General features: G+C 54.3%; 1 protein-coding gene across 1 annotated transcript in view; it reads right to left on the bottom strand.

Moving 5' to 3' along the window:
* Positions 1 to 233: 233 nt before the first annotated feature.
* The window catches only part of SGIP1 (SH3GL interacting endocytic adaptor 1), a 57,903-nt gene continuing 40,378 nt past the window's right edge, over positions 234 to 17,758 (bottom strand). Inside the window, exons 17-26 of the mRNA XM_075037325.1 lie at positions 14,888 to 15,009; positions 13,834 to 13,960; positions 10,126 to 10,185; positions 4,661 to 4,772; positions 4,095 to 4,250; positions 3,484 to 3,616; positions 2,990 to 3,192; positions 2,377 to 2,441; positions 1,621 to 1,785; positions 234 to 1,009 (exon numbers count right to left, since the gene is read on the bottom strand). Of these exons, the coding sequence (XP_074893426.1) occupies positions 987 to 1,009; positions 1,621 to 1,785; positions 2,377 to 2,441; positions 2,990 to 3,192; positions 3,484 to 3,616; positions 4,095 to 4,250; positions 4,661 to 4,772; positions 10,126 to 10,185; positions 13,834 to 13,960; positions 14,888 to 15,009 (1,166 nt within the window). The 3' untranslated portion in view covers positions 234 to 986. The remainder of the gene's footprint in view (positions 1,010 to 1,620; positions 1,786 to 2,376; positions 2,442 to 2,989; positions 3,193 to 3,483; positions 3,617 to 4,094; positions 4,251 to 4,660; positions 4,773 to 10,125; positions 10,186 to 13,833; positions 13,961 to 14,887; positions 15,010 to 17,758) is intronic.

Here is a 17,758-nt window from a genome sequence, read left to right as displayed (position 1 = left end):
CCACGGGGCTTTCAAAAATGAGGAAAAAAAACCAGAAAAAGCGAGCAAAGGAACGTAGAAATGCAACCAAAAATCTGGAGACTGCTCGGAAAGTGCAACCCTAAAAACAGCAATAACATTTCCGGACAGAGCTGTAAGCTCAGATTTACTACCCAGCCTCTTTGCCTGCTGATTTCCTTATCTGCATCTCTGCAAAGTGTAAGGACATGGGGCAAAGAGAAGCGCTCGTCGCCTATGCACGCACTGCTGGGACTCCTGACGGTTAATCTGCGGCTGTAAGAGAACACGGGCATGTTCACGGAGGTTTCTTGCAATGGAAATTTGAAGTAAATACTTTTTGTAGAGGTGACATTTTTCTCTGCTTTTTGCTGGGAGACTGTATTAGGAACCTCCACATTTACAGCAATATTTTTCTGGAGTTAAACCAGCTAAACCTGAAGATAGAGCTTTTTATTCATCATGGTGAGACATACTAAGAACTGAAGAAAAAGTAGATCAGCATGTCGGTTCTACTTAACTGTCTTTTTATGAGGCACCCCCTTCATAACAGCTATCAGTATTGTATTTAAATCGTATATATTGACAAAATGTAATCTACCTCTGTAAGCATTGTGCCATTCAACAGTACTACTATTAAATTTATATACCACAGTTTAAATTACATCCATTTCATGAATGGTAAAATGCTAAAACTCAAGTGTCTAACTGCCAAAATACAGCCTTACTGGAATGAGTACAATTTACAAATACAATAATTACATTTTAAAACCATTAACAATGTTACATCTAGAAGTAAATACTGTAGGACTGGTCAAGACGGTGTTTTCCAAGGAAAAAAATGCTGAAAGTTGTCGACACTTCCAACAGAAATGTCCCGAGTGCAGGATTTAGTTCATTTTCCTTAAACTGTAATTAAAACCCGTTCCACGCACAGCAGTCCTTGGGTATTTTCCATATTATTTTCCATAGACTTGCATAAGCTTCCATCAGTTATCGGCCAAGTATTTACCTAGAAACGGGATCAGAAATCAGCTGCGGGGAGGGAGCAGCCCCGGTTCCCGGGGGATGGCCGCCCACCTCTGCCAGCCCCTGTGCCCACAGCCACACTGCTGCCACGCACGAGCGGCACACGGGAAAACACTTGTCTTTCTCTGCAGCAATGGGGCAAAAGGAAAAATAACTTGTCTTTGTCTGCAGCAATGGGGCAAAAGGAAAAATTACTTGTCTTTCTCTGCAGCAATGGGGCAAAAGGAAAAATAACTTGTTTTTCTCTGCAGCAATGGGGCAAAAGGAAAAATAACTTGTCTTTCTTTCTCTACAGCAATGGGGCAAAAGCTCTTCCTGGAGATCCCCAGACCTTGCCTTTCACGCAGGACCCACGAGCAGAAAGGAGCCCATGAAATTCATGGCTCTCGTAAGCGGCAGCAGGATTTATTTCATGCAAGGGAGCTTTTGCCCTTCTGCCACCAGCCAGCCCCATCACACCATGCTGCAGTGGGACCTCTGGGCTTGAACGGTCAACAAAAATAGAGCAAAAACAGTCCCAGGCATGCCAGCACGGCCAGAGGGGACCATCAGGGACACTGCCATCCCAAGAGAAGCCGCCGGCGAGGCACCTACCTGCTGCAAACCTCTTCTTGATGAGGGAGAAGCGGTAGCCAGCGCCGACGAGCTCGATGTCGCAGCTGGACAGCGTGCTCCCCTCGCTGGTGAACTGCACGGCCAGGGGGGCCGGGGTGCTTGGCCCCTCTGACAGCTGGAATCGGGCCAGCAGAGACCCCACACCTGCGATTTAAAAGTCCCGCACGAGACCCTTACCAGCCCGGAGAGGCACGCTGCGCATCCCGGGGCCAAATTTGCCAGCAAAGGCAATGAGATGCCCAAAGCGCTGCAAGTGAACCCCACTCCCACGGTTGTACCCGAGCCAGCAGCATCCCCTGGGGGGGGGGGCAGAGACAAACCCCCTCGTCCTCCCAGCAGATTTTTACTTTTCAGACACCCCAGCGATACGAAGCAGCTGAGCCGCACGTGTGACACATGGAGGAGCGACCTGCGGGAGGCTGTGGTCCCCCCGATGGGGATGCAACGCGGGGCCTCAGCCTTCGAATGCAGAGGGTCAATGGAGCAAAGGATGTGGCAAACAACCGCATCCAAACCTGGTGCGTTCGTTCCGAGATGCCAAAGCGGTTGGCAAAACAGTACCAGTGGCACGTAGCCCTGCTTTTCAAAGCTCTTTGCTCCTAGCTTTAAATAGCATCCTCCCCCGGCAAGCGCCAGCAGGAATCTGCGTGTCTGCACTTGTGTGCAGGCATGATAAACGGGTCAGTGTCTGATTTAAGTATTCAGAGTTAATAACATGCACATTTGCAGGATTACCTCCATTTTCTGACTTCTGAGAGATATCAGGGATCTTCCACAATATCCTTTGCTGTTCGGCATTCCTAAAAACACATGAAGAAAAGCATTTCTGTAGGAAACAAGAAGTTACGAAGGAGACACCTGAATTTTGCTAAAGACTGTGGTGGGCTGGGGGAGCAGCTCCGGTGCCATCCTCAAGAGCTGCAATTCTTGGAGCTTGGGTTTGGCTTTGGCTTTGACCCGAGCAGGAAAACGCTGCTCTTGCATTGCAGGTGAGCAATGGGCGAGCGACAGCGGGGCCGTGCCGTGCCCTGCTTCCCTGCTGCAAACGTGCACGCCTGTGCCTATGGCAGCGATGGCCGTGCATCCCTCTGAGCCCTGGATAAAAGTAGCCAAAACATGGAATAAGGGTTGTGATTCTGCTGCCTGCACACACGCCTTTAGCTCTGATCTGCTTGCTTGTGGGAATGGCAAGAAAAAAACATCAGAGCGGGGTTGCATGCTTCCTCCTGCAAGAGGACAGGTTTGGGTCCCCAGCTGGCCTCCAGCTCCTGCCCGCAGACACCTCTGACAAAGGCAGGGACATGGCAGGGACGGCAAACGAGCTCTTTCTCAGGTGAGCAATTCCTACCAGACAGCAGGAGGAAGCACAGCTTGAAGTTTGGTTACTCCTCCGTCGACGGGGACGAGGAACTGGACGTTGTTTAGAGCTACCGGTGTGGTCATTGCCTCTGTATTGTATTTGTAGTCAATGCGGAGGTCAGTGCTTGCAGGGTCACACCGCCAGCTCACTGCAAGGTTTAATGGAGTAGACTGAATACCCTGGGCAGATACCTTCCAAAATGACAGAAAAAACATTTAGTTTCCGTAGGGGTGAAGGGAGAAATCCCATTTTACAGACGCGGTAATTGCATTTGGTTTCAGAGGAGGCAATACCTTGTATTCTCATAGAAAATTTGTACTGGACTCAAAATCAGGCAATCTAGTGACATACAGAAGGGACTAGTGGGATAGCATGCCCTCAACTCACGTTATCTCCACTCTGCACTAGGGAAATACCATGTTTTACGTCTATAAGTTAAGCGCACATTTTTGGCACAGTTTTATCTTACGAAAAACCCCTACCTGGTATTTGAGCATATCCACATTGTAATAGGTGGCTTGTGGTTTCTGTTCCGATACCTTCTTTAGGTGAGTCATCAGATTTGGCATGTTGACCCAGAACTCTTTCGTGTTGGCGTCACTCTGCGTGTTGTCACTGCGCAGGGGGAGAATTAACCCTTTGTGTAAGTCACCTTGGAGGAAGAAAGCTTTTCTACAAAGCATACAGGGCAGCAGCACCAACTGCCAGCTGGGACTGCATTTAATCCCGCGTTTAGAGAAATATTGCCTCCCTCCCGCGCATCTCTGGCTTGTCCTCAGATACCTCCGGGGAGGCACGGCAGATGCAACCTGTAGGTCAGCTTTTGCAAACAGGAGGTCTAATGAGCAGAGCGAGGCACAAAACAAGCAAACCCCATCAAAGTACTTGCTCCTCTCTGCCGATGCTCTTCTGCCTGGCAAAGGGGCTGCTCTCGGAGGGAGTACTCCGGCAAATATTTAAGGGCTTGAGAGTTTCCTTCCCACAATCAGGGCAGGCTTCCAAGGAAGACACTTTGGGCCATGTATTTTTGCAAAGCACCCTAATTTTCTGGAAATCCACCTCCCTTTGGGATGGTGGCGAGGCGGGGGCTTACCAGCAGAGGAGCTGGGGGTTTGGCAGGACGTGCTCCAGCCTGTTGTAGTTCAGCACGCGGAAGGTGAGCACCGCCGGAGCGGGGTTGTTGGCAAAGTGTCGGGTGATGCCCGCTGGAAACGACAGCACCATCTCCCCCGTGATCTTCACGATACACCTGCAGCGCCGAACACAGAGACCGAGGGGGAAGGAAAGAGGGGAGGGAGGCTCAAAATGCAGCAGGAGGGGAGGGTTGGCGCCGGGGACGGTGCGGCGGCAGCCCACCGCTTCCCACCCGCCGCGCTGGGGCAACAAACCTCTTGTGGTCCTCAACCAGAGCGAGCTGAAAGAGCAGCAAAGGCTGGCAGCCTGCGAGGGATGGGGACGCCCCAGCAGCATCCCGACCCTGGACCCCCGCCTGGCGCAGCGCGCTGACACCCCAGCACACACGTGTGCCGAGCCCAGAGCACCTCCTTTCCTCCCTCCCCATCCCTCGAGATGCTCACCAAAGCCTCGACAGCACCCCAAGCCTGGCCTGACCCCGGACCCCCTCGTATCCACACCCGGACCCCCTAGGTCGGCACCTACTTGTTGGGGTCAGCCCCTTTGAAGTACGCGTTGACGGTTTCCGTGAAGGCGGCGGCGACAGGCAGGGTGTCCTGTGCCCCCATGGTGAGGGGGCTGGGTCCCCGCGACGAGCCTGAAACAGAGCAAAAACCTCCACTTCTTACCTGTAGAGAGAAAAGGCACCGCTCCCCCCTCCCCGGGCTGGGGCGAGGGGGTGCTCACCAACAGCCCCAGCTTAGCTTTATGGGCAAATATTAAGAAAAAGTCCCCCAGGCTTTGGATGAGGCTTTAAAAACTGTTTACGATTATCTATCCCCCCTCAAAAGCAAGCAAAGAAAATAATGGAGGAGCCCCAGCCACGAGCAGCATGCAGGGCAGCGGCATCCCCCCCGGCACGGCTCCGGAGGGGGGGCTGCCACACGGCAGGCTTTGCATGACAGTTTTTGCAGTAGGTTTCTGGGCCCCGGCAAGAGGGGCTGGGGAGGTTCCTTGTCCCTTGGCCGGAGAGCTCAGGCTGCCCGTGGGAAAGCGGGATGTCGGCGGTCTCCTCCCTTCCCAAACTCCTGCCTGCGGGGACCCCGGCGATCCCCGACACGCTCCCCTCTCCTGCCCGGCGTGCCTGGCAAACCCCCCTGCACGGCTGCTCACCCTGCAAAGCCCGTGGTAGGTGAGGGCAAATCTGCAAACCGTCAGAAATCTGGAACTACGGAGGAGAACGTGGGACTCTGGGTGCAAAAGCTAGAGCAATCGATCTGCGGTTTATTTAGATGATGAAAAACAAGAGGAAGAGTTTGCTTCAGTTGTGCTGTGCGTCCGTGGACGCTAGCCAGGCTCCAAAATAATTCAGCCCTGCGTGACCACACGCGGGTTTCCCTTTGCTGGCCAGGAATGCCTGTCTCCGAAAAACTTTTGAGGATGAAAGCACCACTGCAAGCATACACCAGAAGCCCTGGGCGTGCTGGAAACCCTGACGTGGGGGGCAATGACCCACTCCCCATGCCTGCCACCAAAAGGAGAGCGAGCGGGGGCTGTTGGCACAGCAAAACTCTTGCCTATCCCCCGGGGAAAGTGCCAAAAGGTCACCCCGGCCTTAGCGTCTTGTCACCCACCCAACAGTACAAGGCGCTGATCCCCCGGGCACCCAAAAAGTCCTCGAGAGGTCACCACCTCTGCCCTGGCACCGCCAGTTCAGCCTCATCTATTTTTCTGCAACGCGCCATTCTGAAACCTTTTTTTTTTATACCATAGTCTGTACATCAGGTTAAACACAAGGATTATTTTGCCTCAAACCAGCTACAAAGGAATAGGAAAGGTCTCTGGAGGCTTACCCAGGGACCCCGACACTCCCTTACTCTGTTACCTTCACTTACAGGGTCTGAATCAGGCAGGTGAAACGGGCTATCAATTCAGCCCAGGGTTTTGTTTAGAGCGTGCAAGCATGTGCCAGCTTCAGCCGAAGCCGTACAAGATTAAATGCCGGCCTGGGGAAGGGCAGCACCTCTGCAGGCAGTGGGGCGAGGGAAAAGCAAAGCGACCGAGCGAAATGCAGCATGTTTCTGGTGAGCTCCTGCTTTTCTGCTTAGACTGTCTTAAAAAATAATCCCCTCCCTTCTTTAACTGCTGCTTCCCACCGCTGCCTGTTGCTTTTCGCCTCGCATCTAAGCAATCTGTCATGGGTTTTGTGTGATGTACAGTAAGGTCCTGGCTTGCTGCAGCAAGCTTTGTGCGAGTAAATGATAGGGTTTGGGTGCAGGAAATCAGGATTCGTAACATCTCCTGGGGAAAGCACTTCCATCGCTTAAATTACACTTTGAGTTTTGATATATTAATTGTGAAAAAACATGGCATTTGCAGACGAGGAGAATTCCTCACGCCTTACAAATGCATCCATGCAGGCAGTGTGTTAACGTATCGAACCAAAGTTGCTCTGTCCTAGAGGCACACATGAGCCTCTCCGGTGCTAGGGTTTTCCCTTCAAATGTCTAATGTAGCCTAAAAGGGTGTAAAAAATTAATGTGGCCACACATCTCCTTCTTGGTCGTACGTCTTAAGAGACTCAGGGGACTAAGAGATTTCAGCCGCAGCCTGGAATAACGATGCTCAGTAAGTGCAGCACATCCGTCTGTCCCAGCGCACGGGATGGGCAGACTGAGCATCTCACCCGCACACAACAGACCCATCGCCACCCAGGCATTAATTATCCTAATGACCCCAGGGAGGCAGCATGCGGCTCCCCAAGCCTTCTGCTTCTGAGGACACGGCCCCGAGCTACGCATCAGGGACTCGGCAAACATCCCGTTAAAGAGCAGACGCTTCATGTCGGTGCCAACCGCGCGTGAAGGCACGGGCAGCTCCCCAAAACCACCGATTATCGCGGCCACGCTGCAGTACCTGGCTGTGTGGCAGAGGGGACATGCAGGGCCACGGGGCAGCACCGCAGACTGGTAGGCTAACGTATTTTTTAAGAAATTCTTTCCGTAGACACCGCTGGTGGGTTATCAGAGAGCGCAGCGAGCACATCCTTGCTCCCCACACCCAGAGCAGTGGCCCCTCAGGACATTGAATCCAGCCAAATGCGGTGGGATATTCCCATCGCATCCACCCAGAAGTACAGGTGAGATTCAAAAACATCAGCGCAGACTGGCTCTAGAAGGGTGAAATCTGGAGGTATCACCCAGCAGAGCAACATCAGGCTTTGCTCAGCAGGGAAGGCGAGAGGATGGTCTTTAGCCGTCCAGCAGCAGCAAAGCCCGTGATCCTTGGCTATATAATTATTATTCTTTGGGAGAGAAAAAAACCCACCTCCCACACATACATGCTCCGACTGCAGCCGGGTTTAGCCTAGACCCTGCACCGGAGCATGGAACGAGGGGTAGGCTTCTCTCATGCCAACCTGCCTTTTCCCTGATTTTCAGTCTCTCATTTCCTCTACCGTTTCTCTGTATGTATATGAAATGTCCTCATTCCCCAGAATGAAAAATCACACATGCAAGAATAAAGTGGCTCATCTCGCGTATCTCTGTTGCCAGGCTCAGATGGCCTTTGAAAACCTGAGTTCATCTGAACAGCAACAGCAACAAAACATCCTCCGCGTTTCTCATCTGACTTGGAATAAAAATCATGTGGATGTAATTGGCATTCAGGGTTCTCGGTTCCCTCCACTCTTCCCTCATGAACCTATATATTCTTCTCTTAATGGCTTCAGAGACTAAATAACTTTTTAAATAAAAACTTTAATGTAAAAAGAAAAGCATAATCTATTTTAAGCCCTAGAATTCTTTTCCAGAAACTTGAGAGACAAGTCTAGTTACCGTGGCACGCCTCCAACAAAAATCTGGCTTTTCAGTGACTGCTTCAGAAGTCATTTTTAGGAACTTTTCATTTTGGCAAAATGACCTGATAATACTGGAGAAAAAAAAAAATCCACTTTATGGAGATTTGGATCCAGCCATAAGCAGCGCACCAGCGCCTTACTTTTCCCTACACAAAGGTGGAAAATACAGATGTGGAGTAAGGACTGTGATCCTGGTACACAGCTCTGCCCTTGTATCCAAGACAGCATCACCAAAGCTGCACCCCATCTTTTCACACACGAACAAACTACCCCACGTTCTGCAAATACATGGATCTTAGCACAAAAACCCCCCTAAACTCAGAAAGAGAAGATTATTTCTCTTCTGGCATTTCATGCCCTGAGTTACAGATGCCAAACTCAGCAGATCTCCTTTCACCTCCCTAGAGATGAGCATTGAAATTTAGCTTTTTTTTTCTTTTTTTTAAGTTAGACACAAAGGTGTAGGGATAGATCAGGAAATCGAGCACGTGGAAGTGAAAAAGCTCCTTCCTGGGACATGAGATGAGCCCGGAGGCAGTGCCACGCTCTTCCAGCCCTACTGCTGTGCCGGCCGGCCGGCATGGCCTGGACAACCCCCCCTCGCCCCCATTCTAGACCATTCACACTGCCAGAACAAAGCACAAAAATTCAAATATACCATTCAAACCCATTAACACGCAAACCCCCAACAAAACCCCCGAAAGCTGGAGGTGCTCGCAGTGCTGGTGCCAGACCGAGTGAGGGGGGGAGGAAACACGGAGCGGGGGGGTCAGTGGGGATGCGCGGTGCCGGGGTGCACGTACCGAGGAATAGATCACGCGCGAAGGCGGCTGCCTCGACCCGGCGATCAGCCGGCACAGCCTTCGCCAGCCCCTGCCCCGCTGTGCTTTTCCCAAAGCTCCGGGCAGGCACTTGGCGCCTGGGAAAGGAAACCCAGGAAAAGGGTTTTTTTGCTGGAAACAGCAAAATCGCAATGAGGGTCGGGAGCGGGGACCTCGGGGACCGGCAGCTGTGGCCCGTTAAAAGGCAAGAAGGCAGAAAAGAAGAAACCAACCTCCCTGGTCACCACCACCGCCGTCCCTGCCGTCCGCTGCTGCTACGGCGTCACGCTCGCCAAAACGGGGTTTGCTCCGTGAACACCAACACCCCGTGCTCAGCGGCCGGGCAGCGCAACCCCGGGCCGCTCGGCTGTTTGCCGGAGGGGACACGCTTTATGGACCCCAGGCTTCGCGGCGAGCGAGACCCACAGAACCGAGCTCCGGCACCCCCCGTGCCAGCAGCATCGCCCAGCTGACCCCAGCCCAGCTCTGCCTGCAAGCACCGCAATGGCTTCAAAGCGCTTCTTTTGGGGGGTTAAAGCACCTATTCCTGCTGCTAGCAAACCTCCCCGCTCTTCTCGTCTTTCCAAGAAAAACGTTGGCACGCTGTCGGTGAGATGAGGCTTCCTCCAAAGCCTCGGGGCTCTCCGAGCGGGGCTGGCCGCCCCTGCTCCATCCGAGACGTGATGCTGCTCGGAGAAGCTGCCATCTGCCCCAAAACAAGCTCTCCTCCTCCCCCTGCATCCTCCTAGTGCATCTTCTCATCAACGAGGGACCCCAAAACCCGCATCGCCTCCGACCGGCCGCCCAACCTGGTGGCGTTTTGGCTATGCTTGCTGGCGGTGCCGGCACGCTCCCGACACCTCGCCGTGGAAAAATGTGATGGGAGGTGGGGAGGGGACCCCGGCTTGGCGGAGAACCCGTCGCCCTTGGGTTTTTAATTAACCACACTGTGCCACAGCCCGCTCGGGGGAACGAGCAGCTTGCGAGGGGGAGTAGAAAGAAGCCCTGGTTGACAGAGTCAAGTTCCTCGGCAGTGCAAGCGGTTTCGCTCTCTGGTTTTCACCGCAGGCTCGGTACGAGAGTATACTTTTGGGTTTTGGTTTGTTTGAGGGTTGTTTTTTTTTTTTTTAATAAACAAACAGGGAAACAGATCATCGGGACAAATGGCACAAATCAAATCAAAATTATTCTGGTCGAACTTGCGATGTCATCTAAGTAGCCATAGCATTTCGCACGGAAAGCCGGACTGGAGCCTTTGAAGGAAACCCCGGGAGTCAGAGAGCAAGAGGAAGGGGAGCAAGTCGTTACCAGGTATGCTATGCACTACTTACCTTCGAAAGTCAAATAAAACTTTCCTCTGTCAAACCAAACGAGGGAAGGCTGTTCATTCTCTGTATGGCCAGGAGTTGAAGCGGGATGGGAAAGGTTAAGGAGAGGGAGAGAGAAGGACACAGTGTGAGTCACAGAGCAGGTCATTTATCTCGCTACGGGGAGGGGACGAGGCGCTGCAAGCCGTTCACGTGCAAGGAAAGGGGGGCTTTTAAACTCTGGTTTTGGCTTAGGAAACAGAAAGCAGAAAGCAAAGCTATGGAAGCCCAGATGGAAGAGTATTTTTGCCCGCTTGGTAAGGATTTTGGCGGGGGGTGTGTGTGTCTCTTTTTTTGCCTGGAGTGGAAGAGGCTTCTTGGCTCATGCAGTCTGTTAGCATATTCTAACTGCGCTGATTTTGGCAAACATGCCTTATCCTCTTCACCTCCGGCGATGTCTCTGCCGTGCTACAACAGCAGCAGCGAGCGTTTCCCCGGCGGGATGCTGCAACCGCATGCTACACTGGTGTGCAAAACAAGTGACAGTGAAACATAGGTGTTTTCTGTTGCGTTTCAGGACATAAACCTTGCAGATAAACAGACACACGCACACAGAGCAGGAGATGCCTAGCTGGAATTTTTCCTTTCCCATTACGACCACCAGCTCCCTGCACTCACACCGCCTCAAAAGCCACGCTAGACACCGGGTACTGTTGAAATAACTAGGGGTAGGGGGGAAAAAAAAAAAAACAAACGGCTTTTTGAGCTGTCAAATTAACCTTTTTGAATTCAGGAGGTGATAGCCTTTCACCTCGCAGTCCTTTTTGTCCCAGAGAAACTGTCATGCAAGGTGCTGCGAGCGGTGGGTGCCGGGGCTCGGGCACTCGGGGTGCCCGCAGCCGCCCGCGCCGAAGCCAGATGTCTCGAAAGCGCCCTGCTAGTACAGTACCTGCAGGCGTTTCACAGCGCCTTTCAAACGCGGGCAGTTTGTCAATAAAAGCATCATCTTCTGATAACATAAGCAGAAGAAACGCAAAAGAAAGGGGAAAAAAAAAAAAAAGAATGAAGAAACGAATCCCAAATGAAATCAAGCAGCGCGCTGTATCAACGAAAAAAGACAGAGAAGGGTTTTAATGAGAAAAATAACGGAAGGGGCGCTGACACAGAAATAACAGCTTCTTTCTTTGCAATAAATTATTCAGACTGCACGTGCAACCACAACGAAAGCAAACCAGAACAGCACGGAGAACAAATAAACGACAGAACTCTTCCACATGCTCTCGGACAAACTCTGTCGGACTTTGCCACGGGAAACAAGAGACGGAGAGCGTGGTGGAGACGGACCCGGCGGCAAGCCGAGGGCTGCGGGCAGCCCCAGCCAGGTTGGGGTGTCCCAGCCCCGGGCCGGTCCCACGGGACCCCCAGTGGTCCCCGACCCACTGCCGTGTGCCCACAGACCTGCCCGTCCCTGCCCTGCACGCCTTTCACCTTATCTTTTCCGTATGACGAACCCAGGAATTGGAAGTGCTTTCTCTTCTGCTACGGGTTTGCGGAGCGGTGCAGCGGGGTGAACGCCGCGTGGATGCTCGCCCAGCACTGGTGCCCACCCTCGCCCTGGCCGCCTTGGTGGGAACAACTGGGAGATGCTTGGGTTTTCCAGGAGCGGCTCCCAAACCCCGTTTGCCGCTGCCTGCCCCTCGTCCGGCTTGTCCCAGGCCAAATCCTGCCAACGCAGCACCCGCCGCTTGGTTTGCATGGAACTGGAAGGGCAAAACCTGCAACCTGGGGGTGTTCCTCCTGGCTGCCCTCTTCAGTGTCCCCCCTGCCAAGGGGTGACCCGAGAGCCCTGGTTTTGGTTTTTTCAAGGAAAGCCCCCGCGGAGGGGGTGGGAGCTGCTGGGGCCAGCGGGCACAGCTTCTCGCCCCCCTGCGGCCACGTCAGCCCCTGCTGCTCAGGGCAGGTAGGTCAGGAAAAATAACAAGCAGCAGATTTTGTTCACAAAAATATATGTGTTAGAAAAAAAAAACAAAAAAAATTTGAAATGAGAGCCTAAGGGACCCATCGCCTGCTCAGCCTACAGGACCAGCACGCAGCCCCCATTTCATAGTCGCTTCTCCCAGCCTCCTGAAGTCCCCACGACCGTCCCTGTCCTCAACCTGGCTGCTCCCCTCCGCTAAAATCGTGTTTACCACCGTGATCCCAGACACCCCATGGCCACCGTGCCCACGGGCACCGGCCAAGGCCACCACCAGCCCCACCGACGGCAGCTCGCTGCCAAAGCTGCGGGACAGCGGGCACAGACAGGACCGACAGCCGACACACCGGGGATGCCTGGGGCTGGCTGGCCCCTCACTTGAGATGCGTTTTTGGTTGGGTTTTGGGTTTTTTTTTCCAGCAGCATGCCGTGACGGTGACCGACAGCCGGCAAACAGGTACAAGCATCTACAACATCTCGAGAGTGAAGCAAACAACAGGATGGAGACGCAGGTCGGAGACTCCAGCAAACCTACGGGGAGGGCTCGGACGGGCACAGGTGGCCACCGGCATCACGGGGATGGTGGCCACCGGCACCACGGGGATGGCACCCGCCGCGAGGCTCGGGCCAGCCCATCGTCTTCCAGCCATCAGAGATGGCATTGGGGTGGCGATGCTGCCGCTCCCCGTGGCTCCTAAGGCGACAGCCGGTGGGAAACGCTGCGGCCAGGACCGTGGCTGAGCACGCACGAGCGCCAGCCGGGTTTGGGTTTTGGGAGGGTTGGGGTTTCGGCTCCCTCCGCGGAGCCCGTCTGCCAGCCCGCGCCGGCAACGGCCTGCAAAGCTCCTTCCCCGCCACGCAAACCAGGCGTGCTCGTCACAAAAAAAACAGGGAAAGAAAAGAAAAAGAAAAAAAAAAAAAAACCAGAAGAGGGTTGTTCCTGGTAGAAGATGGAGCTGCGGGAAGCAAGGGGCGGTGGGGCCGGCAGCCGGGCGGGATGGCAGGGATGGTGGAGGAGGATGCGCCGGCAGCTGGGATGGAGGGGATGGAGGAGGGTGGGATGGAAAAGGGGGGACGGGAGGGGACGAGGGGACGAGGGGACACGGGGGAGGGGACCCAGCCCATGGAGCCTGGGAGCTGCCAGCCAGACTTTATTTGCATTTCTTATCTCAGGCCCCGGCGGGCACTCGGGGGTGTTGGCAAACCCCATGTTTTTCAGGACATTCCTCCAAAAGAGAACTGCAGTGCTTTGTTCCGGTCTAGGATGTGTCAAGCTAACTGTTTGGAAGAGCCTTTTCCAAGACCCCGTTTCCTACTATCGCTTCAAGGGAAAGTATGAATTTAAGTCGTTCAAAGAGATTTGGTATTAGTTGTCTCCTGGATCCCAAGGTCTGGCTTCCAGCCCCCCTCCCCTCCAGGTACAAGCATCCCCTGCAAAAAAAGCTTATTTTGACCAAATATACAGACCATAAGCACATTTTATATTATATTTCACTTGGTGGTAACCTCTACCTTCACCAAACGTTCATTTTTCACAACGTTTAGAGCTGCCGCAAAGAAAGCTTCCCTAGCTGCATCACATTCGTGATCTGTCACCCCCCCAACCCCCCAAATCCCTTTTTGCATTTAAAAACCTGATGCAAATTAATGAACGTGAACCCGAAGAATAATCTAACAAATTAAAAGGTTTCAAGGAATCTTTTAAGGACGTTTAGAGGTAGGAAAGGTGAAAGAACAGCAGTGCTGTATGTTTTTACCAACGGTGGGAGTGGTGGCTGCACTCAGGGAATTGGTGGAAGATATGGAAGAAGTACTTTCAGCACGGGCTAAAGGTGCTATCGGAGGAGGGCTGGATGAGTGAATAGGAGGGCTAAAAGGCCTGGACTGTAGAAAAACATAAAATAACAGAAAGTTAAAGAAAATACGCACAGCAACATTTACATCAAACAAACAGAAGCTTTTGCCTGAAGCCGTAACCCTCTGTAGCTCCAGGCCAGCCGGCTCTGCTGGCGTCCTGGGGCAGCCCTGCTGGGTTAGTGTAAAACCAAACAACTTTAGTTCTTTTAGTGCCAACTGTGTTTGAGTCCGGACCTAGAAAAACGGCAGACGAATCCCACCATCTCGCAAGTCTGGGTGTTTGCAGTCCCCATCCGCACCGAGGACGGGAGCTCTGGGGGCCACGGGATGGATTTAACGCACCCGGTATCGGGAAGGGAGCGGTACCCAACACATGCCAGCTCCCTCGAGAGCAGCTCGTTGGGTCCTTATGGATCCTTTAGGGATAATTTTATATTTGTAACATCAATCCAAAAGTTTTCTACGACTTACCTGAAGCATCCCGCGGTGGTGGGGCAGAACCTGGCAGCCCAGCCGGTGTGGCACGGCGGTGGGGAGCCCCACCAAGAATTCCCGGGCGTCCCCCCCCCCCAACCAGACACCCTTCCCGGGACGGCCAGACCCGTACCGCGTTACCCACGGGCGGCCGGGCACAGCCGGACCCTTCCCACGGGCACGCTCCCTTTTCACGCCCGTTTTCCGCCTTTACCGTAACCGCGAACCACCGCTCGCCCGTGGTCGGCATCGCCGAGGCTGCGCCGGCAGGCGGAGCAGGAGGCGTTTGCAGCCGTTTTTCCACGCGTAATTTGTCTCGGTGAACAAATTCTAGAAAACTCTAACCAGGCTGGGCAGCACCCGCCTGTTACTTGCTCTTAATCGTTTGCTCTGCTCCATTAATCCGTCTCACCGGATGGCAAAAGCGGACCCGCCGCCCCCCGCCACCCACGCGTCCCCCGCTCGCGGCCGGCAACGTACCACGTCGGCGACGGTGGGCTTGCCGGGGGGCAGCTTGGGCCGGGAGGGGGGCCGGGGCGGTGGCGGCGGGGGGGTGCCGCAGGCGGCCAGCGGCGTGCCGGGACGAGCCGGGGATGAAGAACCTGCAAGAAACGGGAGCCGTGAGCGTGCCGCGGGTTGGCCAAACCCGTGGCTGCCCACCCCCCAGGCCCCCGTGCCCGCCCGTACGCCCTCCCAAAGCAAAGGCTTTCTCGCCAAGGAGCCAGCATGAGCTTCCCCTCGATCGTTGCTCCACGGAGGCAGCTTTTCGTGGGGAAAAAAGCTTTTTTGGGGTCACCGGTGCTGATGCGTTTCTGGCAGGGGTTGCCCGTCTGCGCCAGGTAGCCGGCTGCCTCGGCCAGGAGCGCTGTGCAAAATGGGAGGAGAGTTACGGCTTTCCTGAAAACCAGACGTGGGCAGGAGAAAAACGATGCTTAACCCCTGCAGCAGCTGATGCCACGGCTCCCAGGGCTCCACGAGGGGCACAGGCGGCGAGCGGGGTCGGTCCCCACCATGGGAACGAGGGGTCCTGGCAAGACGGGCAGAGCTTTGTCCGAGTGAAGGAAAGGAAGGATGGAAGAGCAAGGCTGTCAGATTTGCTGGGAGCCTAACACGTTTCCCAGCCCTCTGGAAGAGTTTGAGGGTGCTGCCGTCATGGTTTGTGTGGTCCCCAGCAGCTGCTGCCTTGCTGCAAAGGGGGACTTTTTGCAATCAAATAGAAATTTTAACGGATTCTTAAGAGGATGCCAGCAGACCGTTTTGCTCCACGTACAGAAATTCCTTCCAGGGTAAGTTCAGCAATAACTGGTGCTGTGCAGAGCGGTCGGAGATTGCACCGAGACAAGATGGGCGGCAGGAGCCGGGGGGACACAGACCCCCGTTTGCTACCAACCTCCGTGGAGCACAGCAGCGCGTTAGGATCTGCAGAGCGGTGTGTTTTGCTCAGACTGACAGTAAGATGTTGTCTTTAGCTTTATTTTTCCCCGCTTACAAGAGATTCAATTTACTAAGGTTTTTAGGTGATAGCTCAGATTAAGGAAATATCAAAGCTAGATCTATAGAGACAAGACTGAGAGGTAAATGACAAAGCAAGAGGTCAGCTTGTTTAAAGAGAATAATTCCTGGCCATTCATTTGCACAACTCCAAAATTCAAGCCATTTTTATTTAGAAGCCTAATTTGGGAACCAAAGTTTGAATTTTTCCTTCCTTACCCCAGCAAAAGCCTAGCAAAATAGGAATTATTCAGGAAAGTAACCTAGCAGCACTGAATGAGTGTCACAAGACAGAAACGTCAAGGGTGCTCAGCCGAAGCCCTGCCAGACGTCAGCTTTCCTCCAGAGAGATTTAGTCTTCAGGTATTGAAGGTCCCTGGGAGAGCGATGCACATCTAGATATTTTTTTACAAGAAGAAACTGTGGCAGCACGTTGTAAATCAGCACAAAATCAGAAACCCGCGGGGATGCTGGTCCTCAGCCCCACCTCGGTGACACCCGCGAGGCCGGGCTGCCATGGGGTGGGAAGGCAGGAGGGGGTCCTGCCCCACCGCCTCCGAAAGCCGGACAGTCCCGGGGCCGGAGGCAGCAACGGGAGCCTTGGAAAAGTGGAGAGGGCAGGAGCAGGAAGGGTGCGGGATCAGGATGAAGCTTGCTGAAGATTTGCATAATTTTTGTGTGCATATTTCAACGCTCTGCGTTTTTACAGGTGGCTGTCCCGCGGCGGGCTGGAAAGCATGCCGAACTGAGACAGGAGGTAATTCCTGGTGAAGAGACACGGATCTTCCCGAATGGGTAGCGCTGCCTCGCCGAGCGGGGTTTCTCCATCCATCCCCACGTGCGGAGCCGCCGGCGCGTCCCCATCCTGCGGCTCTCCGCTCACGCGAGGCAGCTGCTCCGTCGGCGTCGGGGCAGAGAGCGGCGTGGGAAGAAGCTTGCTGTTCCCTGCTGCCCCTCTCCCACAGGAATCCCAGCTCCGACCAGCGTCGCCAGCAGCGGGATGCCGCAGCCTCTGCGCAGACCCCCCCCCACCCCCCCACCCGCCTTGCCGGCACAGAAAAGCCACCACCACTAAAGCAAAGCCACACTCGCAGCAACAGCCACGCTGAAGGGGGGAGAACACCCCCAGGACCCCCCAACGCCCCCCCAGAGGTGGCAAACCCCCAAAGCAGATGGCACGGCCTCCAAGCTCACGCGAGGCTGGCGACTGCGGTCGGGCACGGGGCTGGGGAGCCGCGCACCCATCATCTCCCGCCGGCGCGGGTGGAGGTGCCTGCAAGGCTCTGCGGGGGTGACGCTCTCAAAAATAGTTTCTGGTGGATGCGGGGACGGCAGCAGGGTGGCTGGTGGGGACGGGGATTCGCACATCATCGCTGCGCCGGTGCAGTAAGTGCCCTGGGGTCAGCCTCTGAAATAACACGAGCAGGTTGCCCCTTCTCAAGCGCTGGGGGAGAGCTGGTGTAAGCTGACCTCGGACGAGCTCGTCTGCCCTAAGGGGCACACAGGCATTTATAATTAAGCAGGTGAAGCCAGCCAGCCAGCGCATGCCAGACACACCTCTCAGGTTCTGCCCTTGCGAGAGATTCACCCTGGAAGCCGGTTCTCCAGACCCAGCTGGGCATCCATGCTCTCGCAGCCGAGAGGGACCGAGTGCTATTCAGCCCCGTGCCACCTCTGAGCTGCGAGCTGTTTGGTCTCGGCCGCCCTAGGGTGACAGCATGCCGTGACCTGTCTGTCTGCAACAGATTGAAAGGTTCTGAGGCTCACTCAGATTATTTGCCTGAAACGTTTCTACTTATGTTCACTCTGAAGCCTACTGAGGACGGAGCTGCAGCAATAACAATCCTATGCCAAATTTTG

The sequence above is a fragment of the Buteo buteo genome, chromosome 10 (assembly GCF_964188355.1).
Source record: "Buteo buteo chromosome 10, bButBut1.hap1.1, whole genome shotgun sequence".
Classification (NCBI taxonomy): Eukaryota; Metazoa; Chordata; class Aves; order Accipitriformes; family Accipitridae; genus Buteo; species Buteo buteo.
Note: the sequence above shows the minus strand (reverse complement) of the source record. Positions and strands in the feature narration are given on the sequence as shown.